The sequence below is a fragment of the Triturus cristatus genome, chromosome 1_1 (assembly GCF_964204655.1).
Source record: "Triturus cristatus chromosome 1_1, aTriCri1.1, whole genome shotgun sequence".
Taxonomy (NCBI): Eukaryota; Metazoa; Chordata; class Amphibia; order Caudata; family Salamandridae; genus Triturus; species Triturus cristatus.
Genome location: NC_140579.1, coordinates 100,161,713 through 100,186,624, shown reverse-complemented (window position 1 = coordinate 100,186,624; position 24,912 = coordinate 100,161,713). Strand labels below are relative to the sequence as shown.

Sequence of the window (24,912 nt, the reverse complement as noted above, 5' to 3'; positions counted from 1 at the left end):
CATCCAGGAGCTTGGACTCTTTGTCAGGGGGTGGTGCCTCGCATGACGCGCTGGGAATTTGATCTTTTTCTAGCTGTGGATACCACTAGAGAATCCAGTGGTGCTGGCCCTCTGATGTAGGCAGGATCTGTGGGGGCAGCTTTATACTTCTTCTCTATGCGTGGGTTTAGGACCCTAGCCCTGACTGGGTCTTTAAAAACCTCTGGTGCGTGTTTTATTACCCCTTTGAGCATAGGTAGTATTGCAGTAGACCTATGTTCAGTATCAAAGGTGTCTAGAAGGAAATCTTCCTCTACTGGGTCAGTATGTAGCTCTACCCCGTGATAATGTGCCGCCCTCTGAAGTAGGTGGTGAAAACCTAACGAGTCTTCTGGTGGGAATGGCCTGGATGGATAAAGGTCATCCTGTGGGACATCTGGGATGTCTGGATTGTTATAATCATCCCATGGGTCTGGGGATCCTATAGGGGTGGGGTCTTGTGGCACATCTGCTTGGTCATAGTATGGATCATCATGGTCTGGAGACGGGGTCGGAGAGCGATGAGGCAGGGGTGGAGAAGGTGGAGGGGGCGGAGGTGGAGAGGGTGGAGGAGGTGGAGGATGTGGGGAAGGTACTCTGAAAGGGGAGGTAGCACAGTCCTTCCTCTTTGGAGGTGGAGGTGGAGCTGGTTTGTCCAAATGTCTCTTTTTTGAAGACAGTGCCAAATGTCCAGTTTTTGGATCCTTGGTAAGTGTCTTTTGCAAAGGATCCGGTGTGAATAGTTCTTGTGACACTGGTTGTTCGGTCGGCGCCGACGTTTTCGGGGCAGACGGCTTTTTAGGCTTGTCTGTGCCGTGCTTTTTTGAAACCTCCGATTTTTTGTTCGGTGCCAAGATAGGCTTCGGCACGGGAGTGTCGGTGCCGAGGGCTTTATGATGCTTGGTGGGCACCGAGAGGCCGTGTTCCGACACCGAGGGCTTAGGTGCGGAGCTCGGTGTGGAGGTAGAGGCCGATCTCTTCTTCGGTGCCGAAGGGTGTTTTTCGGCACCGCTGGCAGGCTGGCTCGAGCCCGAGCCGCCGGAAGACTTATTAGGCTTCTTCACCGGGCCCGAAGGTGGGGTGGCAGAAGCAGTGTCTTTGGTTTTGCCTAGGCCTGGAGGCGAAGGCGTGGCCAAAGCCTTTTTGGGTGTCGGCGTGGGTGTGGGAGGGGGTATATTACTCACGACCCTCTGCGCCGGGGTGATGTCCTCCACATCTGAGTGGTCGGCTTCGGAAACACTGACGAGGTCGTCTTCTTCTTCGGTGTGCTGCTGTCCCGGAGCTTCGACGTCGTCCCCGAAGATGTCGACTGGAGCGGAGGTCGAGGAGTGCGCCATGTTGCGTCTGGCCCTTCGATCTCGAATAGTCTTTTTGGATCTAAAAGACTTGCAGGCAGTCTCGAGCCTCGTGTTCTGGGGAGAGGCAGAGGTTGCACACCTCATGAAGATCGGTGTGGGGGAATTTGGACCCACATCGAGGGCACTTCTTGAATGGAGTTCTTTCCATCAGCCGAGACCGGAGTCGGGATAGGCCCGAAGGCCGCAGTCGACGACTGGAATCGAAGAAGTGTCGATGATTGAGGAGATCTGGTACCTGAAGAATACCGATAAGCGAGGATTTTGCGTCGACTGTTGAACTGGAAAGTTCGAAACCGGAGCGCGAAGTATTACATCCGAGCCCGATGGCGGAAAAAAACAATCTGAGGATGGAGCCGAAGCCCATGCGCAATACGAACCAAAGGAGGAGTCACCGACCTCGTGACTTCCAAAGACTTTCCAAGAGGAAAAACAAACTGCAAATATCCGGGCCCAACACCAGATGGCGATCTATGCAAAAGTGTGTAATCTGCAGCTCATATGCCTCGAACCAGCTGTTTCAAATTCATCTGGATCTTGACCATCGGGTGGCTCAAAAGGAGGAAGATGGTCAAAAACATTTTGTCCTTCGACACCCAGATGATAATACATCAGATTTTTCTTCCTTTCTGGTCTATATCTTTGACCATCAATTGCACCTAAATATGCCTTGAAAGACCTGATCCATAACTTCCATTCAAGTTGTGGCTCCCGCGGTTCTTGTAGAAAAGGTGCTGGTGATGTGACACTCTGCATTTTTGAAAAATAGGAGTGATCAAAACGGAAGAAATGATAACAAAAAGAAATTGATAAACTGTGGATACTTGACGATAGATGATAAAAAAAAAATGAATTATCCACAAATTGGCAGTGTAGCATGAAGTTGTACACTTAAATGTTTAGTTCCAGAACAGAATTCTCCAAATGAATCTTTGAATAAAGAGTACTGTTGCTTGTAAGACACCTGTACGCAGAGATGAATGAGTCTGAAGATTGTACAATTTTACTGCGTTTACTGTATATTATTTTATGTTATGTTTTCTTATAAAATTGAACTAGCTGTGTGTATCAACATAGATAAATGAAATGAGGCCCAAATTTTTTAGTTTCCTGGTTGATACACAGTGGCTGTGTGTATCAGCGTAGAAAGAAACAGCGCGTTAATTGCTTGGCTGCGTGAGATCCGAGTTTTATCTTCGCCGTGGTCTATTTGCAGAGAGGACCTGTTGTTATGGCAACACAAATGCTTCCTCGATGTTAAGCACGAATGCTTTGAGCGTCAGTGCAGTGCGCAGGTTGTTGCGTTTTAAGAGATTGGTTGGACTCTTTCAAACGTGTTGATGCACGAATGCTGTGTGCGTCAGCGTAGCGTGTGAAGTGTTCGCTCGCAGCGGACTCAAAAGGAATGGAATCTCACATCCCGAGGTAGGAAACTCTCTTGTATTGAGTCTGGGAGAGCGCGCGCGCTGTTTAGATTCAAATAAAACTCGCACGTTGCTTAATTTCAAATGATACTCATTTGTTTGGCCTTAAAGTCCATTGCCATGTAGCGCGAAACTGTTCAGACGGTAAAAAAAAAAATGTTTAAAGTGTCTCCCTGAAAAATATGAATGCAGGCACGGCTCCCTTGATTAGCCCAAAATATAAAGACGTGCCTCGAGGTAAGAGCAAAGCGCAAAGGCTACTCAAGTACAGTCCAAAGCAAACAGTCTCGGTGACATCTCTGCTCAGAATCACACAGTGAGAGGCAAGGGAAGACCCATGAAGCTGAAAAGATCTCGCTTCATGAAAGGTTCATTTTCATGTTGTGAAGCTTTGCAGTAATCTCCGTGTATATTCGCATCACGTCTCTGTCGCCAGTGAAGTAACGAGGCGTAGACTATATTGTAGAGTAGATGAGCAGGAGGATTTATTGGGTGAAGAAGGGAGCCGTGCTAACCGCCTCCAGCACACAGCCCATAACCGCTACTTTACACATTCACAGAATCCTGACTTAGTATTCCATATGACATCACAGAATGTTGACAGTGTTTGAGTCACATCACCACACACCTTCTATGAGTGTCCTTGGGACGGCCACGCTATTTGTGTGCAGTATACACTTCCTTGATCTCCTGATTATAGAACAGCCTGTAGAGGATGATTATTGACTACATTCCAAGAATGCACTCTCTCTTCCAGTTACCAGAGTATGCAAGTGTGTCGTATACAATACTGAGAGACTAAGAGAAAGGTGGAGAGAAAAAAGGGAGAGAGTAATAGTGTATGTGTGCAAATAAACTGCCCATGGTTTTCTTAAAGCAGTGTTTCTTTTATTGCTATTATGGGGGCCATCTTGTCTGCCTGACCTCTGCCCAGAGTTCAATGTTCAGAGTAGAAGATAAGAAGGCCTACTTTTGCATGCTTACCTATGATTTTTATTCTTGTAAAGAAGGTGCAGTGGGTGGTGCAGCTGCATCTAGAAATGTTGATTTTGCCTGTAGTATGGTGCAATTGTGTTGGGTGGCACCTTATGCTAACAACGCTCCTGAAATGCTAGCTGGAAGTGCGTTGGTCATGTCAAGGTGCGAAAAGGACAGCCATGGTCATGGGCCGTAAGTTGCTTTGGAGTGGTGATGAAAGGCTTGGTGTTTCACAGTAGTCCAAACTGAAATCATCTGTCTGAGCTCCTCTTCACTTGATGTTTGATGGACAGGCTTTGTGAAAGGCTATTAGTGTCTATGAGGAGGTAAGCGGGCTCACGCTGTTGAGCCAAGCCTGGTCCTAAGCCAGAACATAGCCACCATTAATGAAGACACTTTCTTGGTTGAGGCTGAGTTGAAAGGAAGATGCCTAGGTTGGACTGGTGCCCTGGCAGAACTAACGTTGATTGCGCTAACTGGTTGAGCACACTATGATGGGTATCGAGTAGTAATGGCAGTGGCCCATACGGGACAAGAGAGTTTCTAGTGGAGCTAATTTGCCAATGGTGTCAAAGGCAACTGACAGGTCAAAGCAAGTGCTGGGAAGTAGGCACATCATAGACTAGGTGGACTGGGGTGCCTGCATGGTCAAGATGCGCAAGGAGCAGCTTGTTGGCTGCCCGCTCAAGAATTTGTGCTCTGAAGGAAGGGTGGGGGATGCAGCAGAAAGTAGTTGAAACATTTGTCATAGTCGAGTTTGGTTTGTTGGAAACCACTGCCCCAAAGACCTACCTCTGATTCAAACATGATGTACCTCCTGGCCCATCTTCTGTTCTGAGGCCATGCCTCCCCTCACCCACCTCTCCTCCCTCCCGTCTCTACCTCTCAGCTTCAGCCAGCTTCTCCAGCCGAAAGCGTTCGGCCTCAGCCGGCTTCATGATGCGCGCCTCCATCTCCTTCTCCTTGCGGGTGATCTCCTGCTCCTGCAGCTGGATCTGCTGCGTGCGCTCCACTACCTGGACCTGCATCTTCTGCTCCTCGATCTTCTGCTTCGTCTTCGCCACCTGCGGGTGCATTGACAGGAGGAGTCAGGTGGGGTCGAAAATCACCTTCAGCCTCACTCTACCCACTCATGTTGCTCTCCTCTCACAGCAGGGAGAAGCGGGATAGGAACCACACAACACCACCAATCACACACATGACAAGGAGAACCCAGGAATGCAGTCTGCGCATCAGCATCCCCCTCCTTCATGCAGCATCCACCTCCTTCACGCAGCATCCACCTCCTGCACGCAGCATCCACCTCCTTCAGGCATCCACCTCCTTCACGCACCATCCACCTCCTGCACGCAGCATCCACCTCCTGCACGCAGCATCCACATTTAAAACACTTGGGGCCTGATTTAGAGGTCAGCGGACGGGTTACTCTGTCACAACGGTGATGGATATCCCGTTCGCTGAAATATAAATCCCATTATATCCTACGGCATTTATATTTCAGCGGACGGGATATCCGTCACCGTTCACATGGAGTAACCCGTTCGCCAAGATCTAAAGCAGGTACTTGGACTGTAACACAGACGCGACGCAAAAAGCAGCTCTTTTAGGGACTAGTTTCACACAGTGATATAACAATGTTGTAGTAAATATTAGAGCATGGAGATTCATAGAGCAGTATTCAAATCAATGTGAAGCGAGGTAGAAGAAGCGACGATCCATTCGGCTTCCAACTGGTTATCTATAATCAAGGAGAATGGATCGCTTGTACCTGTTACCAGGGTTCATGTGGTTCTTTCCGTCATTCGGTAAAAAAACCCTCATTCACGTAAGGCAGGTCAAAGGGCGGTATATCTTGGTTCTCCGCCTTTTATTTAAATACGTGACAGCATCATCATGGGGTTTCTTTCATGCTACCTCCACCCGGAGGGAACCACTGGATATTACAGTAGTGATCAGAAATGAGGATAAAAATGTGAATGGTGCTCGTGTAGAGTGACAAATTGTTAAAAAAGAGGGTTCCTCATGTTGCCTAGACCCTATTTTATTTAGTCTGGAGCATGGGAAGAGAATACAAGCTTTGGCATAGCTAATAGGTCTCGCCTTTGGGACCTTATAAGTATTAGTTATGCAGCACAATATCCTTGGTGCAACAACATCAACCGTTGCATGGCTAAACACTTATAAGGTCCCAAAGGCGAGACCTATTGGCTATGCCAATGCTTGTTTTTATCATTGTTTTTAGGTTTGATACACAGCAGCGCTAGGTGCTGTGCAGCATGTCTTAAAGTTACATATAAAACCACTATGGCGCGGTCATCGCTGTCCACATCATAGCTTTTTTTTAAATGTTAACCTATGTTGTACAGCAGCCAGCGCTGCTGTGCAACATTGAAAGAAACAATAGATTTTGCAGAGGCTCTATTGGCTTTGCCAATAGCTGTATCATCTAGGCAACAGAGGATGTGGTGTAACGGCTAGAGCTAGTACTGCAAATAACTTCATTTTTCTCATTCGAATAGGAGAAAGGAATTTTGAATTAAACAAAAACCTTGGACAAGATGCTTTATCAAATGAATAAATCAATTGTTTAATTTACATTGAGTTTAGTTGACCTTCAACTATATAGATCAATCAGAGAATTCTACAAAAACACTTAAAGAACAATAATGTGCTGAGATTAGCAGACCACCACAATCAATCATTCATTGCACTTCAACTCATTTATTCTCGTTCATTCATTCATTCACTCAGAAACATACAAGAAAATGATTCATCCGGTATTTTCAAGAAGAATCACAATAACTTATCTATAAATACCACAGAAAAAAGGAATAGGCCATATAGTTCTAATATCGAACACAGTTAAATTAATTTAAATTCTTGCGGCAACAATAAGGTCTACGCGTTTCGAGTCGCCATAAATCGTAGGGCTCTCATCAGGACCTGTAGGCTGGAAACAAAGAGGGTAGTTCAGTATACATAGACGCCTGAACCATCTTAAGAGCATTAAACAAGTGTACAATGGTACACTGAGTTTTTACCTCTGATAAGTAGGAAGTAGATCAGCCGATCTACATTCAAGATGAATCTAAAAAATAATAATACCGGCATCAGAAAAGCTGTGACGTAGAATGTGAAATACAATCATGTAATTAAACATTCAACCTTATGTATCTAAAATGACTAACATGATGGATGTTGAGTCTTTTGGTGGAGACCTAGATCGAAATTGGACAGGGGGATTTAGTAACTAATGCGTTGACGTTGGTGGCAGACTGTTTAATTGGTGAAGACTTACTTAAAAAGGAAGCGTTGTAGTCCGTACGTCGAAGCAGGTAGTCGGACAAGTCTCATTTATGTCACTGAAAGAAGAATATGCGAGCATTCTGTAAATGTCGTGCTGGGAACATTAATGCTGAACGTTTGAGGCAGTAGATGTAAGTTACCTTCGTTTGCGCAGGTCGAACAGTACAATTCACAAGTCTTTATCTTTGTTCAATGCGGGGGCACTAAAAGGAAGGTGCGATGATTTAGTAAAAGAAGAATGCCAAAATCAGGTCAATGATTCGAGATGCGGGGAGGCAGGAACATACCTTAAGGCTTCTAGTTGTTTGTGGCTTGCTCCGTCTAACAAGTCCGGGAGTTCCGCTCACGTGACGGGGCGGCTTATTATGTGAACGGAAGCCGATTTCACGGAGTAATGGAAGAAAGACTATTCATTGAATGTGTCTGTTTTTATTCTTTTAAATGAATTCGAAATGAAGACAAATGAAGATAATGTGTTTACAAAAAGTCAGAAGATGACACAATCTTAGTAGAATAATTATGGGGGAGTGAGCGCAATATGTGTCAACTAAGTAATAGGATGAGGCGGGGGGCCTAAAAACGCCCTAGCATCGCTCAAGGTATCAATGGGCATTATTACAGATAATTGTGGATTGATCACCGAAGAACATGTAAGCTGGAACCTTCATACAGTTGATAATAAGTACTGCGCAGTTGTATTGATTCCCATCCAGAACAGATATGTGAAGTTGTTAAGTCAGTTTAAATAATTCCGAAAGTTCATTCAAGCCGTTAGTGGCTGTATTAAATTTCAGAATAAGCATTGCTTCGCGTCTTGACAGTTTTAGTTCCAGATCACCTCCTCTCTCGTCTTGTTCGACTTTTGAGATAACTGTCCATATTAGGTCTTTAGTTGAATGATTATTGGTTTTCCAATGAGTAACCAATGGAGCTGTTTGAACGTTTTTGTTGATCCTTGATTTATGTTGGGAGATTCTTATTTGGATCTCTTGACTTGTTTTTCCTATGTACAGCAAATTACAGGGACACCGTATCCCATAAATGACGAATTTGCTTTTACAATTCGTGAAGGATTCATGTTTCCAATGGATGGAATTATGTGTGAAAAGGAACCCTTCCTCAGTGGATGCACAAAATACACAAGTGCCACATTTGTGATGACCGCGTAATGGAGGAAGTCCAACGTAGTCACGTATCGTATTCTGTTTTTTCTTAGGCATGGCTGCCCGAATTATTTGATTAGCAATGTTGCGGTCCTTTTTGAAGGCAAAAAGAGGGTTGTGTTTGAGTGTTTCATCGATGTTTTTAATCAAATGCCAATTTTGATTGATGACTATTTTAAACAAATTTGAATTGGGACAAAAGGTAGAGACACAGACGATTCTGTCCAGAGATGGTTTAGCATTTTTTTCGAGGAGCGTTTCTCTTGGAGTAAACCAAGCTCTTTTTAGCGATTTTTTGAGCCCTTCAAAGAAAATCTTCCTTACGGGCAATTCTTGCGAATTAGACGCAACTGTTTCTACAAAGATGAATATATGTTACATGCATCTAAACTTCTGGACAATTTAAAACAACGAGGATACCCTAAAAAACTGCTCAAAAAATCGCTAAAAAGAGCGTGGTTTACTCCAAGAGAAACGCTCCTCGAAAAAAATGGTAAACAATCTCTGGACAGAATCGTCTGTGTCTCTACCTTTTGTCCCAATTCAAATTTGTTTAAAAAAGTCATCAATCAAAATTGGCATTTGATTAAAAACATCGATGAAACACTCAAACACAACCCTCTTTTTGCCTTCAAAAAGGACCGCAACATTGCTAATCAAATAATTCGGGCAGCCATGCCTAAGAAAAAACAGAATACGATACGTGACTACGTTGGACTTCCTCCATTACGCGGTCATCACAAATGTGGCACTTGTGTATTTTGTGCTTCCACTGAGGAAGGGTTCCTTTTCACACATAATTCCATCCATTGGAAACATGAATCCTTCACGAATTGTAAAAGCAAATTCGTCATTTATGGGATACGGTGTCCCTGTAATTTGCTGTACATAGGAAAAACAAGTCAAGAGATCCGAATAAGAATCTCCCAACATAAATCAAGGATCAACAAAAACGTTCAAACAGCTCCATTGGTTACTCATTGGAAAACCAATAATCATTCAACTAAAGACCTAATATGGACAGTTATCTCAAAAGTCGAACAAGACGAGAGAGGAGGTGATCTGGAACTAAAACTGTCAAGACGCGAAGCAATGCTTATTCTGAAATTTAATACAGCCACTAACGGCTTGAATGAACTTTCGGAATTATTTAAACTGACTTAACAACTTCACATATCTGTTCTGGATGGGAATCAATACAACTGCGCAGTACTTATTATCAACTGTATTAAGGTTCCAGCTTACATGTTCTTCGGTAATCAATCCACAATTATCTGTAATAATGCCCATTGATACCTTGAGCGACGCTAGGGCGTTTTTAGGCCCCCCGCCTCATCATATTACTTAGTTGACACATATTGCGCTCACTCCCCCATAATTATTCTACTAAGATTGTGTCATCTTCTGACTTTTTGTAAACACATTATCTTCATTTGTCTTCATTTCAAATTCATTTAAAAGAATAAAAACAGACACATTCAATGAATAGTCTTTCTTCCATTACTCCGTGATATCGGCTTCCGTCCACATAATAAGCCGCCCGGTCACGTGAGCGGAACTCCCGGACTTGTTAGACGGAGCGAGCCACAAACAACTAGAAGCCTTAAGGTATGTTCCTGCCTCCCCGCATCTCGAATCATTGACCTGATTTTGGCATTCTTCTTTTACTAAATCATCGCACCTTCCTTTTAGTGCCCCCGCATTGAACAAAGATAAAGACTTGTGAATTGTACTGTTCGACCTTCGCACCTGCGCAAACGAAGGTAACTTACATCTACTGCCTCAAACGTTCAGCATTAATGTTCCCAGTACGACATTAACAGAATGCTCGCATATTCTTCTTTCAGTGACATAAATGAGACTTGTCCGACTACCTGCTTCGACGTACGGACTACAACGCTTCCTTTTTAAGTAAGTCTTCACCAATTAAACAGTCTGCCACCAACGTCACCGCATTAGTTACTAAATCCCCCTGTCCAATTTCGATCTAGGTCTCCACCAAAAGACTCAACATCCATCATGTTAGTCATTTTAGATACATAAGGTTGAATGTTTAATTACATGATTGTATTTCACATTCTACGTCACAGCTTTTCTGATGCCGGTATTATTATTTTTTAGATTCATCTTGAATGTAGATCGGCTGATCTACTTCCTACTGATCAGAGGTAAAAACTCAGTGTACCATTGTACACTTGTTTAATGCTCTTAAGATGGTTCAGGCGTCTATGTATACTGAACTGCCCTCTTTGTTTCCAGCCTACAGGTCCTGATGAGAGCCCTACAATTTATGGCGACTCGAAACGTGTAGACCTTATTGTTGCCGCAAGAACTCAAATTCATTTAAATGTGTTCGATATTAGAACTATATTGCCTATTCCTTTTTTCTGTGGTATTTATAGATAAGTTGTTGTGATTCTTCTTGAAAATACCGGATGAATCATTTTCTTGTATGTTTCTGAGTGAATGAATGAATGAATGAGTTGAAGTGCGATGAATGATTGATTGTGGGGGTCTGCTAATCTCAGCACATTATTGTTCTTTAAGTGTTTTTGTAGAATTCTCTGATTGATTTATATAGTTGAAGGTCAACTAAACTCAATGTAAATTAAACAATTGATTTATTCATTTGATAAAGCATCTTTTCCAAGGTTTTTGTTTAATTCAAAATTCTTTTCTCCTATTCGAATGAGAAAAATGAAGTTATTTGCAGTACTAGCATCTTGTTGTTACTTATTATACTTGGCTTAGCTTTACTGCATTCAGCCAAAACCCAGTCTTGTTATTGGTAACGGCTAGAGCAGCAGACTTTGAAGCTGGGGAACCGGGTTGGTGTTTAGGTGGGAGGCTCAACATCCCGTATTCTGAGCAAATCACTTAATTTTACCGTGCCTAAAAATAAATGTGTCTTTCACTAAAGCAACTGGTGCTCATGTAAACACAGCGCTCCGATACCTTCGGGTCGAGTATACGCTATGTAAAACTTCAAGAATTAAACTCATCAAAAAATGTGTACTCTTTCTCAGCCATTAAAAAAGAAACGTGCGTGGTCTTAACCAGCAAAGTAAAGTAAACGTACAGTTTGTATTCAATTATAAAAAGGTAATCTGTGTCGTTTTATACAATAATGAAAGGAAATGACAGTGTTCATTTATTAAAGAAACCATGCATAGTGACCACACCGTCATCCGCTTCATACAACACGCATGCACAGACGTCACCCAAGGATTACACTGACAATTTCATTGTGGGTGAAGAACTGCTGCAGGTTTATTTCATACAACATAAGTATGACGATAAATGGGTTATCTTACGGGCGATCCAGGGCAAGCAGCCCCTCGCTGCTCCGCCCGCCTGGTGAGCCGGCACGCACGGTGGGTCGATGCCCGGCAGTGCGGCACATATTTATTTTCAGATCATCCACTGGGTCACGTGATCTGTTTCCTACTCCCGCCCCTTCTGACAGGGGCGGAGCGTGTTGTGGCACACCCCCGGTTGGTCAGGCCCCCCAACCGCCCGAAGGACTAACGGGGCGCCGTCGCGGTCTTCCCAGAACCCCCTTCGGCTCGTGGACCTTGGCTCGGGCACCCTTACTGTGCCAGACAGGGGTACCCTTACTGTACCGCCTGTCGCAGAGGTACCCTTACTGTACCCGTCTGCCTCCAGATCGCCCTGTAACTCCGCCTGCAACGCAAAAGAAAAACATTAAAACATTCCAATAACGCGCTGTCTCTGCCACGCCGGGTAAGCGGAAAGGGTGGGAATACGCGTGTCCGGGCAGGAGCCGCGCAGGAAGCAGAGGAGGAACTGGGCGAGAGGGACGCCTATGTAGGGGGGGGGCTAGCCTCGCCCCCCTAACGGCCCACCTGCACACTCATTGGGAGATCTCCCCCCTGGGCGCGGCCTCACGCGCGAGGCAGAAGAAGGGGGAAGGCTGCGACGGGCGGCCACTAGAGAGCTGCCCTGCTGATGTCCCACTGCGTGGGACGCGGGCAGCAGCATAGTGACCACACCGTCATCCGCTTCATACAACACGCATGCACAGACGTCACCCAAGGATTACACTGACAATTTCATTGTGGGTGAAGAACTGCTGCAGGTTTATTTCATACAACATAAGTATGACGATAAATGGGTTATCTTACGGGCGATCCAGGGCAAGCAGCCCCTCGCTGCTCCGCCCGCCTGGTGAGCCGGCACGCACGGTGGGTCGATGCCCGGCAGTGCGGCACATATTTATTTTCAGATCATCCACTGGGTCACGTGATCTGTTTCCTACTCCCGCCCCTTCTGACAGGGGCGGAGCGTGTTGTGGCACACCCCCGGTTGGTCAGGCCCCCCAACCGCCCGAAGGACTAACGGGGCGCCGTCGCGGTCTTCCCAGAACCCCCTTCGGCTCGTGGACCTTGGCTCGGGCACCCTTACTGTGCCGGACAGGGGTACCCTTACTGTACCGCCTGTCGCAGAGGTACCCTTACTGTACCCGTCTACCTCCAGATCGCCCTGTAACTCTGCCACAGCTCTGGGGAGGCTACCGTCACTACCAGAGCCCCCCCCCTCCCTTTGCTGTTATATGTGCCCTGCCCCTGCGAGCCAGCTTATAATGGGCTAAATTAGGGGTCCTGTTCTGTAACCCGTAAACGACGGCATTAATTTGCAACATTACTCAGAAGCCCAGGGCAGACTAACAACGGATGTCTGTTGGCCCCACTGCCGTAAGCTTAGACGTGACTGGTGTTCCTAACCTTCTAAGCGATGCCACAGCAGATCATCCTAACGTAATTATGGGAAGATCTAGCACCTGCATATGGAGCCAGAAATGAACCATAGCTGAATTCTTCAATCCATCCATTCCCTTCATATCCTAGCACGAAGGTTTTAATTTCCACTCTATCTACAAATGTGATGTATAGATAGCGTCATGGTTCCTGAGTTGCTGCGGCTACTGCGAGGATTGCATGATTTCTCGGCTGGGCAAAACCTTTTTAATGCAACTGCTAATCGGACGTCTTTATCATGACTCTCAATATGACTGACTGAGCTGCCGAAGAATACATCTCTCAGCTCGGGGACCCAAATTTGTGAATGTTTCCCAACTCCCTGGATCCAAGAAAGGCTGAGCGAGAAGAGCAACACCTAAATCTGTTTCTCACGCTGGGAAATAAGGCATTGGAACAAGGCATAGGTGAATTAGGCACTTATGGACCTGCAATCTTATTACGATTTTTCAATTGGCCAAATTAAGTGCCTTCCTGGCTTGTAATTGTGTTCCCAACAGCTACAGCACAACAAGCAGGGTGAAGGTAGCGTGTGAGTCAGCCACTTTACCTACGTATATAAACACAAGCTGACATCACGGGTATATAAATTTGCTTCCTTTCACATGGTATTATCCTATTGTTTACTGCAAACTGACCCATATCTTAGCAACATCTCCTCGTTTTTGCCTTTCTACTTGCAAATTAAGCTACATTAATTGGACGATAGAGTCTTATACTAGTCCCGCTGTCCATCCCAATCTTTTCCTGCCCTCCACTGGGACAGCGTATCCAATTGCCTCGCTTGTTGAATAGAAGCTAGCTTTCGGACTTTATTGCTGCTGGAAAGGGTCAATAGGTTTGCCTACAGTCCTTGTTATACCGGTGTTGCTGTGCTATAGGTAATTCGTGGCACCGCCATAGTGGCTTGAAAATGAAACGTCTTATTTTATCAAATGATTTGTTGTGAGCCCCAGTTATGATTTCGTTCATACCTTCATAGTTGACAGGGTCTATCTTGCCAATACCTGGGTCACGTCCGCCTTAAATGACGACATTACATCTGGCTTTTCGCTAGCCTTGCCCATTAACCTGTCAAATGTCTGTGGAGAGCAGCACATCTCTGGTCATGCTCATTTCAGAAGGTGTTAAGCCCTTTCCATTACTAGAAAGTTTAAGTGCAAAATTCAAGAGGTATGGTCGCTCTCTGCTCTCTCAATTATTACCATGTAGATGAGGGCATGCCATTCTGGGGTGTCAGGTTGAAGTATGCACAGGTAATTGACACTCATTCTGGGATGTCTGGTTGAAGTATGCACCGGTAATTGACACTCTCCCACGTGCAGTGCTGTGAAACATTTGAAGTAGTTCATCAAAATCAGCCAGCCACCCCCTAGGTGGAGGCTTGCCCTCCCAAACTTCTGCTAGTGTAAAACCCGGTCACACCTCCAATTCAGTAGAATTTAGTAAATCACAACACCGACCACCCCAGGGGCCTGATACTGGGCTGTGCATATGTTGCCCAATATCACCATGAATACTTAGCTTGGAGTGGATGGGTGTCAACCTAAACTGGCTGAAGGCAAAATCTTTGACAATCACTCCTGCCAAGACGTGCCAACGCAGGTAGAATAAAGAGTTATCGAGCCAGTTTGAACAAAATCTTAGCTAATCGTACGCCTGCCTAATTCCCAGGGCTTGCTGGCTGAATGCTTTACGCCTGGAATTGCCCTACCAAATGTGGCCTTGCGCTGAAACTTAACTTGGTTGTCTAAACTTCCCTTTTGGAGCTAGAAACACCCCCCCGTACTCCTTGTGCTTACTAAATGGACCCGCTCCTTGGTTTCCAGCACACAATGCACTAAAATGTCACCTGGCCCTGGTGCCTATCAAACAACAGTGACAGGCTCTGTCACCTTCATACAATACATAAACAAACCTCACAAGGTCGCAGAAGCGGCAAGCCAGGCTAAGTCTCGGTAAACCATGTCACTGTGCTTTCCCTGGCTTCCCTTTGAATAAGGTAACATATCTATATATACATATCTACTCTCCCTTATCCTGGTGCAGCAATTGGGACACATAACTTCGTCCCATCGTCCCTACAGGCATGGAACTAATGCCAAAGAGATTCCCCCCTAGTACCGGACAACCCTAATAAATGCTGAATTTGGGACAAAGATACCAGGGAATAAATGCAAAAGGGGGGGTTCTCCAGTGCATGTGAACCCATGGCATTGCGATTAGTAACTGTTGCTCTGTTTGAGCTAGAACATGCGACTTTATTCATTTAATCAATTGATTCAGCAAAGCATGCTGGAGCTAAAGCAATATGTGGCCGGCCCCATGTCACTCTGGGCTTTACCTTGCCTCCCTGTGGAACAGGGAGAATAACCTTAAAGATGTTATGTATGACACACAAACCCAGGCCTATCCGCTTGTCTCCAAACAGCTCGGGCTGATGACTATCCTGTCTAGACCAAGCTGACACTATGACTGAGTTGAAAGGACACATTACACCAGCTGTTTTCGGATAGTAAGGTAAAGATGAAAGACAGCAGCACCTCTTGACTCAAACTTGGAACTCACAATAATAACCTCGGTATTCCAAATCCAAACATTTAACCAATGTTTGGTCACATGTGACTATCTTAATCACCATCAGCCTAGGCCTACTTCCTTATTAAAATGGCGAGTGGCCCGCAAAAGAGTACATTTGAAATATGAAGCCATGCATTTTAAACATGAAGCCATGAATCGAAGGAAAGCTTGGGGACAATGGTGTGAATAGTGGTGGTGGCCCCAGGCCCAGGGCTTTCAGGAATGAAACATCCTTCAAGTTACGCGAGACCATTAACTCAACTCGAGCTTGGGAAGCTGCCCCATAGGTTGCTTGCATGGATTGTAGTTCCACCAGCAACACGAATTACATTACAGGTACCAATATGAGCATGATGTTGGGACAACAATGCCTATATATCTTACATCAGACTCTGTAAACCATGCTGTTTTGGCAAGCCGTTATGTTCGACAAAAGGTGGTAAAAGTAGCCAGTCTACTGTACCTGCAAATAACAACCTGTATCTATACCAATACTTGTCTCATTCAGAATGTTTCCAATAAAACCCTTCCACAAATGATAACATATTACAGCCTCATAGCCCGCCAAGAACCACCCACTCACACTTAGCTTAGTGTGTCACGGCCCTCCCTGACACACCCGTCTCCAACTTTGATCTAGTAAGAACCAAGCTCGCTACCCCCGCACATTTCGCCCAGCACAGAACAGTCACCGAAAATACAATACTGCCCCCACACACCTATGGTGTCAAACAGGACTTATTTTTCGGTATTTTGGAGACACAGGCGGCTGCTGCAGAGATCTAGCTGTGTCAGTCCGGGCTAGGGCTATGAACTAACCGGCTGGCACAGGGGGATGCTCATACTGAAACTATGTGAGTAATATCCTGTTACGGACCCCAAATATCAAGGATAGGTATAGCGCATGCTGCCTATTTCGAAGGACAAGCCAGATCACTGACGCCCACTAGTGAGCTGCTGATTACCCTACTATGACTGCAACACACCCTCATGCTAGACTACTTGGTACCATATATATTTTTCAGTTTATGGTAGTGCTGCACCACCAGAAAGGTATCGAGTGTTTGCGCGCTTTACCTGCGCACCAATTAACGCTACACCAAGGACACACTCCTTTCTTATTAGGCACGGGGACATTAAGTGATTTTCCCAGGATCACTGCATATTGATAAGGCGCTGAGACTTCGGGCCTGGTTCTCTCCAGCATCTCGTAATGGGCCATGCACTAGCTAGTTGTGCATGGAAAGCATAAGTTTCAGTAGCTAACGTTTGAAATCTGTTATTTCTGCCCGATAAACAAGTTTCATTGGTTATCCCTAGAAATTTATACTAGTTGCCGAAAATAATTTGGTTTGTATCCTGCGCTATGCTGGTTATCATTAATGTAATTCAGCACGCCCTAAAAGTGTTGTAGAACGCACGCCCCCCCGCGGTAACGGCGATGCCGGCCTTGTCGATGGTGGCGCCCTGTGCCAGAATGTTGTTGGAGCCCCCCCAATGCCGCCTCCCACACATATTCTCTCACTAGCCCCCTTTAACAATTGACTAAGTTTCCATAACCACACTCTCAGATGCATTTAATTCGTTATATAGCGCCCGCCTACCATTGTACAGTGTCCGAGAATGCCGAGCCAATCAATCATGCGCATGTGAATCAGTGTGTCAGAAATGGTACCTGAGCCAAAGGACTCGAAGAGTAGGAGACTCATATCATCCCTACTGGCAGGCAGTATAGTTTAAGGCTGCTTGGTGTGGAGAAGCACAAGCTCAGTCGATTTCTAGCCAAATTAACCGTCTTTGCAACAGTAATCAATGTTCTAATAATGTATGCTTAGCGGTGTGTACGCAGCTCTAGGATGAGCGTTCGTAGCTCACTGTTGACTATTAGTGCTTTAAGATATACATTGCAAGTAACAAAAGGATGCCTCTTTTGAACACAGTAAGCTGCTGACCCATTTACATCATACGTACTCTGAAATCTACTTGGCACACGTTCTTTGCAGCGGGCATATTAACCCTCTGCACTAACTACACCGAAGTCAAAAAACCTCAGCTGCCCTGCTGGTGTCCCCCTGCGTGGGACGCAGGCAGCGGCATTCCACCGCTTTCCTAACCCTGCTTTCACCAGGCTGTCCTCCACATGTGGAATTACCTACGTTTCTGGGTGTTTTGTTGTAACGAGCAACTATGTTAGGATTGAATACATGACCTGCCGTACAGGCAGAGATCGTTGCAGCAGGCACTCGACCCACATCGCTAACGTGCACTCAATTAGTTGCATAACGGAAACTGCGCATAGACAGGGATCTATACAGCCAATGCTCTTAATGCCACAGTTCTAAATTGTACTCGATTTTCTTGACTTCCCTGTCAAAATCGAAAGCCTGACATGGTGACGGTACTGACTGTTCATCCATAGATGCTATATGTCACAATAAAGGTTGCTTTATGTTTAGGCGGACGGAGTTGCAAAAGCACAGCAGGAATACACAAACTGCGTCAAGACGTATAAACCGTGAGTACATGTTTTTTGCTGTCCTACGATTGAGTTGATGGCCTTTAACATGCTGTGCCAAGCACATTTCTAAATGTCGATATACGTGACAAATAACTGCAGATTTTTAACAAAGCCAATTAGGCTTAAGTCACGGGTCATAGGTCAGATTCAGCTCTGTGGAACGAATCTAGATGGTACAGCGGTACGTGCCCGGCTCAGTTTGGCAGCCCCCCCCACCCCGGGCACGAGGAAAATACAGCACTGAAAATTAAAAGGACTGACATGTCAAGAGCTGGAGGTGAGCGCCGTGGTGAACATGACAAAAACGCTCAGGCGGTGAATCGTATCAGAGAAATTAGAAAAAACGTGCGAGCGAGTTCTGTAAACGTGCTGTAGTTGTTTTTTCCATGCACATTTTCAATTGTAGACTGAGCGACAATGAGTAAAGATATGGAGCAAGTGTAACATGCATGAAGCTAAGCCTCGTTGCAGGGACCAAGGGTGGGTGCTCTACCAAAATGTCCCTGCCGCTGCCCTCGCCAAGCTGTAGCCAAAGTGCCGCTATGCGATGCGCACGCCATCGCTCACCCAATGAACGCACCCCCAGCCGCAACCATACAAACCTCAGTGCACAGAACTACACAATCGCCAAAATCATCTGCGCTGAAACTGAGTGCTCGCCCAAGCCTCATTGTACGGAGCAGGGTGGGCCCAAAACCGACAGTCGCTCCCCATTTAACTGTGCAATTCCAGATGATGCTGCGTGCGGGGGCGCCCTCCTTCGCGACGGCGCCCTCCTTCGCCGAGATCCGCTCGGAGCCAAACAGTGCCGCTACTCCCACCGCCGATTACGTGTCCACATCCACCAACGAGTCGCACCTGCAGAGGGAACAAAGGGGAAAACAAGTTACGGGCCGCCGCTGGCCCGGCGTGCGTTCCTGGATCTCGCGTGGCCAGGAGGAGCGGCGCAAGAAGCAGAGGAAGCTGTGTTTACAAGAGAGGCGCGCTGACGGGAACTCTGCAGTCCGACGCCACAAGACTCGTTGCGCAGGACCCTTCACTCTGCCCTTCGATAGAAAGCCTTGGCAAACCTTCAACAGGCTCAGTGGCCGAGGAACAAGCAGCGCTGAAACCCGAGACATGGGCACCCGAAGCAACAAGACGCCGCAATCGACAAAAACGAGCCTCACCAAAAGGACGGGGAGCGATGGCTGCGCAGGCTGCGGCCATGACCCCCCATTTCATCCCCCTCTGCCTCCGGCTCTCTGACGGACCACGAGCCAGAGAAGAGTCACGAGGATGCTGGTCTGCCCGGGGAAGCAGTGAGTGGGGACCTCAAGGAGACGGCCCGGGACCCCTGCGTGGCCAGGATTCACCGCGCATCAATCCCCCCCAAACACTCCCTCCAAACCCGAGCAGGGGCTCCCAGACCAGCAGCAACAGAATTCCGCATCTTCACAAAACGTGTCCCCATATTCATCCCAAGTTCTGTGTGGAGTGTGCAACGAGCTGGGTGCCGCTCTGTGTGAAGCAGAGGGGGGCCTCGGTCGCTCAATGCCTGGCTGGCACTCCAAGCATCCCTGGCTGCGCCATTGTCTCAGACCGTCCCTGCCCAGGGCCATCCGCGGAGCATGGTGCAACAGCCCCCCAGTATCCACCAAACACAAAGGCGGAGCTCCCCTCGCAGAAGCGGGAGCCGCGATCGCTGCACCCCGCCAGCCGATCGCGGGCCCTCTCTGGGATAAGCCACCCCGACCAACCGCTGTAAACCTGTGCAAACCCAAAAGGCTGAATGAACAAATGGACCCCTGCAAACACGCTTTCTCTGTGTTCGAGGCCCAAAACAGCTGTGGGAGAAGGAGCACCAAGACACACAAGAGGACCCGCCCTCGAGGCACGGCGTCTCCGCGAGAACGCCCCGCGACAACACGCTCTCCCGGCCCCAGCCACCTCACCTCGGGATCCCGCAACGCACCGCGTCCCGCGGCCGACCGCAATCAACGCGACACTGCCACGAAGGAGACGGAGACGACCACGAAGAATACGCGTGCCCGGGCAGGAGTGGCGCGCAGGAAGCAGAGGAGGAACTGGGCGAGAGGGACGCCTATGTAGGGGGGGGGCTAGCCTCGCCCCCCTAACGGCCCACCTGCACACTCATTGGGAGATCTCCCCCCTGGGCGCGGCCTCGCGCGCGAGGCAGAAGAAGGGGGAAGGCTGCGACGGGCGGCCACTAGAGAGCTGCCCTGCTGATGTCCCACTGCGTGGGACGCGGGCAGCGGCATTCTTTCCATTAACGTGCTGTCATTAAAGTGATAAAATGAGCAACTCCAGAAACAGAATGCTCTGCTCTGTTTATTCAGCAACGAAAAGGAATGCGCACATCACTGGTCAACAACATAGAGGAATCTCCACGGAGGAAAACAGCCCGAAGTGAAATAGCTAACTCAGGATCCTACCTCCGAGCTTGGGACGGGTCTCCGGAGCCAGCCGGAAGTAAACAGTGATGAGCGGAAGTGGAGCTGCCTGGTCCACAGATGTGTGGGTGGAGTACAGGGTGGCTCGACTTCACTCCATACGAGTAAAATGATAAACACATAAAGATTAATGCATTTCATTAACTTTTCTTGTGAAAATGAGCTTGACTTACTAAGTTTACACTGCGAGTGACAACTCTAATGAAGGTTCGAAATGAGGGGAAAGTTATGGAATAGGCAGGTCCGTATTTTTCTAAACCAGCAGGGCGAGGGGGCCTCTTCTATGGCTCATGTGCACTGGTGAATGAGGCTTACCTGTACCTTCAGTCGTTAAACCTTCAGAGGGCATAAAAGGCAGAAAGGCCCTCTGCGCCATGCTACGGGCTACTATTTGACTGTGTGACTGATAATTAAAGACAAATTGGTAGGGAACCCACCTCCCTACTATTTTTGGGGGCAGAGGGGATTCTGGGACTCTCAAATGGACACACGTGTGTTCCATTCTAGCGAGTGATGTCTCCTGCTACATGGAAGCAGTAACGATTTGAAGGGCTCTTAGTGAACACAGTAAAGAGCGCCATGCTAGTGGCGTAACGAAACGTGAGGAGTTAAGTCTGCTAAGTCCATTAAATTGTCACTCAAGCCATGACAGACTGAGTGCAAAGTGGCTCATAACGCATGACTAGGAGACAGATGGCCCCCTGCACAGGTAATGCTACGTGCACAGTTTGCAAACATTTAAAATACATTTTCTTTTTCGGAAGTTAAACACTTTCAGACTTGTTCCACTATTCACTGACGTTCATAGGCAATCTCATTTCCTCAAAACATGTCGTGACTAACCGCATAACGATGCTCTAATTTACAGGCAGCCTCACTTTAAACATTGCTAAGCTAACATCCAGAATGTCACCTCTAAAAGACACTCAACAATCAGATGTTTCCCGATGCCGAGAGCTCAATGTAATGTAGTTGGCAAAGTTTTTTTATGAGTTCGTGTCTTAAAGCCTTGATTGGCTCTCTGACACAGAGGATCGTGCGTCTATGATGATTTAATGGGTGGTGTCGAATCGGGGATGATTTGCCGCAGCAATGCACAAAGGGCAAATACTGCGATTCGGAAATCATTTTAAATTGCATTATACTTTTGACTTCTACTATTAAACACGTCAATGCAATATTTTTTCACTCGGATTTACTTTCCGCATTTCGGTGTCCTGCATCGAGTTTGTTTGTTTATAATATTTCTCAGTATGTTTCAGTCAATGCAGTTTTTCGTATGCCCAGCAGAGTGCGCTGCTTTCACCGCTGTCGGGAGAAAGCATATGAACAGCAGGCGACCCGATCATTAAGCTGTGTTATGGCAAACTGTACAGATGTGAAGCTCCCTTCACTATACACCTCTCTTAAAAAGTAAGAAAACAAGCTAAATGTATGTCTGGCATGTGAACACATGTGAAGCTCCCTTCACTATACACCTCTCTTAAAAGTAAGAAAGCAAGCTAAATTTATGTCTGGCATGTGGGTATCTGCAGAACATTGTCATTTGCTCGGATTTCGTGGTTGTCCAGGCACGCATTTACTGCATACCAGCCAGCATGTAGGCGCGGGTGCTGACAAGGATATTCTTAATCGAATAAACATTTGAAATCTTTGCAGGTTTCTACAGCCTTGCTTTGTTGTACTGTTGGTGCCAAAACACAAGAAAGAAGAATGCGCCCTTCAGCAAATACTTTTGCAGGGAATTAGCTCATGCAAAGGCCAACAGCAAGTTTGGAAGCAGGCTACTTATGAAGCAGATGTTCTCGAAAGAGCCAAACGCTCCTGGCAAAACAATTTCATCCGGACTAAACAACGTGTAAATCTTTATTTTTTGTAAAGTAAGTTACTCTTTATCAGTACACGTTATACTTAATGTTTATTAATGAAATGTGTCAAAAGTACTACCTCGCGTCTATATGAAGTTTAAGACGACAGAAAGTAAACGTGTGGGTCACGTTATTGATCTGCTAAATAAACAATTTAAACAAGCGCAGCCCCGGCGAGCCTCGCACACAGGAAGGGGCCGCTGTAAAATGGTAGCGGCATTTTCAGTCGATAACCTTTCAAGTATTGCCCGGCGGTAACCGCCTCTTATACCATTCGATGATTAATCAACAAAAGAGGCAGGCGCCGGAGACTGGAAAGCAGGAAACAAAGGTTTATTCTCTCCGGAGGAGAACACATCAGATCAGACAGCAAGGTATCGTCATGAGGTGCTCTAGCCGCATCTCTGAGGCCTGGCCTCTTATACACAGGTTTATTGTTTTATTACCGGTTTACAACACATGGCACATTCTTGAGGTTGCTTTGATACATGAAAGAACATCCTCGGAATCCCCGGCTCAGATCCGCCCCCCACCCATAACTACAGTGGAGGTCCCCACCCCACCCACAGTAGGAGATGGCTATCACACAGCTGGGCATTCCGCCAATTCCCGGGGGTGTGTGCGACTGATCGGGTCACAAGGGTTGGGGGCCTTGATCTACTGCAGTCCCTTAGATGTGAGGTGTTTCCTTTACAGCAGGGGCAATAAACTGCGTCCGCAGGGCTAGGTGATGGCCTGGGATCAGTTCGGACGATCAGGCGTGGAGGAAAGGGTTACCAAAAGGTTGTATGACCATGTATGGGATGAAAAAAGGGGGGTGTTGGTCAGGCGCGGGATGTGGTTTCATGGCAGGGTCGTGCAGAAGGAGAGGGTTTATGGCCCATGTATGAGAGAGCGGGGGTGGCCGGCGCCTAGGGAACGCGCTGGTGATCGGTGAGGGGCAGAGGGGCCATGGCACTTTCAAAATGGCTACTGCTTGAGTGAGCGAACGGGCCTGAGAGGGGGCAAGATGGCGCCGATTATGTTGACATCGCAAACCAGATTTTAACAGTCCTCACTTTTCAACATATCTAGCCAGCTTGTCTAGCCGACATCCACCTTCGTTAACCTTTTAGCCACGGCATCGTAAATGCTTTCATGCGTTCCTGTTTTCAAAGTACAGAGCCTTAGGACTGACAGGAATAATCTGACACATTTGTACATAATTACATGTAGTTGGTGTGATAGGCGAGGAGGTAGCGCATACAAAATTACATCAGCTGCGTCATATGTCAGACCCGGGGATAGGAGGAGGGAAGCTCGCCTGAACATAAACATGATACCGTAAAAAGTGGTTTGGTAAAACAAGGAATATTACGTACATTTCTTAAGGCCTAGACTTCGTGTGGATCAAACTAGACAGCATACTCATGTGTACGGCTGATGCTATACAATTGTCATTTATACTAAGTTAATGTTTCTTTAACTATTAGTGTGCAGTTGGAAGTGACCGATAAAAGACCTTGGAAACTTGATTTGGAAGATAGCCAATTCAAAAGTGGTTGGGAGAGGAATACAACTCAACATGAGTTACAGCCAGGGAAGGGGGGTAATGTAAAAAAAAAAAGGGGGGGGTTCTTCTTTCCAGTGTCTTATTGCATCGAGCCATCACTGGTAAGCTCTCATTGTTCTTCTTCTTTCGTTGGCACTGTTGAGCACCGGCGGTGGAGCTAAGGTCCAGCTCAAATCCAGGCTTTCGCGTTGCAGGGTGTGACCATTCTTTGCTCTTGGATCACAGTCCTGTTCCGTCCTGTCCCTTGACTGGTCTTATCATAGGTACCTTGAGTCGGAGTACCCGCTTTTCATGCTTCCTTTGTCAAGTCAAGTTCAAAATAGGGGTGCTTGGGGAGGCCGAGGGAAGAGGGGGTGGAGTGGGATCGGATCAGAAAGCGGACCAAGGAGAGCAGAATCTTTTAGCACTGGGCCCATCAATCGGGCTCGACGGGCTGGGACTTCAGGCACGAGCTGATCAGCGAACAGGGCGCTTCGGGATAGCCCTTCTTTCTATCGCTTTCCATGCTGAGAATGGTGCCTCGTCCTGCATCTTTTTGCTCCGTGGCTCCCCCTTGGTCGAGGCCGTAGATGGTCTATGATCCGCAGCCAGGCTGTGCGTCACGTCCGACCCCTCTCCTCCGATGACCGCATGTTATCTTTGAATGAGTACAAGAAACAAAATCTTAGAGAACTGGTAGGGAAGATGTTTACACACTTCATTCTCTCTCCCAACCCCAAGAAGTCGGGGAAACATTTATCGGTCGCTCTACGGTGGATGTCTATTAACTCTTATGTCGGTGTATGTTACTAACGTATTAATCATTGCTGTGGTGCGCGTTTTGTGAGTGTTCCTGCAAATTTCCATCGTCTGGTCTGCTAGGTGTCGATGCCTGTACCTTATAAGCGTGGCAAAGGGCCTGACATCTATCAACTCCCTG

General features: G+C 46.8%; 2 protein-coding genes across 7 annotated transcripts in view; both read right to left on the bottom strand.

Moving 5' to 3' along the window:
• LOC146869625 (flotillin-1-like) overlaps nucleotides 1-20,588 on the bottom strand; it is a 125,078-nt gene extending 104,490 nt beyond the window's left edge. Inside the window, exons 1-3 of one of the 3 annotated variants that reach the window (XM_085608888.1) lie at nucleotides 20,556-20,588; nucleotides 18,723-18,978; nucleotides 4,658-4,839 (exon numbers count right to left, since the gene is read on the bottom strand). In XM_085608888.1, coding sequence (XP_085465014.1) covers nucleotides 4,658-4,839; nucleotides 18,723-18,791 — 251 coding nt within the window. In that variant the 5' untranslated portion in view covers nucleotides 18,792-18,978; nucleotides 20,556-20,588. Of the gene's footprint in view, nucleotides 1-4,657; nucleotides 4,840-11,558; nucleotides 13,558-18,722; nucleotides 18,979-20,054; nucleotides 20,168-20,555 lie in introns of those variants that run through there. The other 2 variants (XM_085608878.1, XM_085608895.1) reach the window with 2 other exon arrangements.
• A 2,175-nt stretch (nucleotides 20,589-22,763) lies between these two features.
• LOC146869624 (upstream-binding protein 1-like) overlaps nucleotides 22,764-24,912 on the bottom strand; it is a 264,392-nt gene continuing 262,243 nt past the window's right edge. For 3 of the 4 annotated variants that reach the window (XM_085608817.1, XM_085608855.1, XM_085608847.1), the window contains one exon: nucleotides 22,764-24,630. In XM_085608817.1, coding sequence (XP_085464943.1) covers nucleotides 24,568-24,630 — 63 coding nt within the window. In that variant the 3' untranslated portion in view covers nucleotides 22,764-24,567. The remainder of the gene's footprint in view (nucleotides 24,631-24,912) is intronic. The other variant, XM_085608806.1, reaches the window with a different exon arrangement.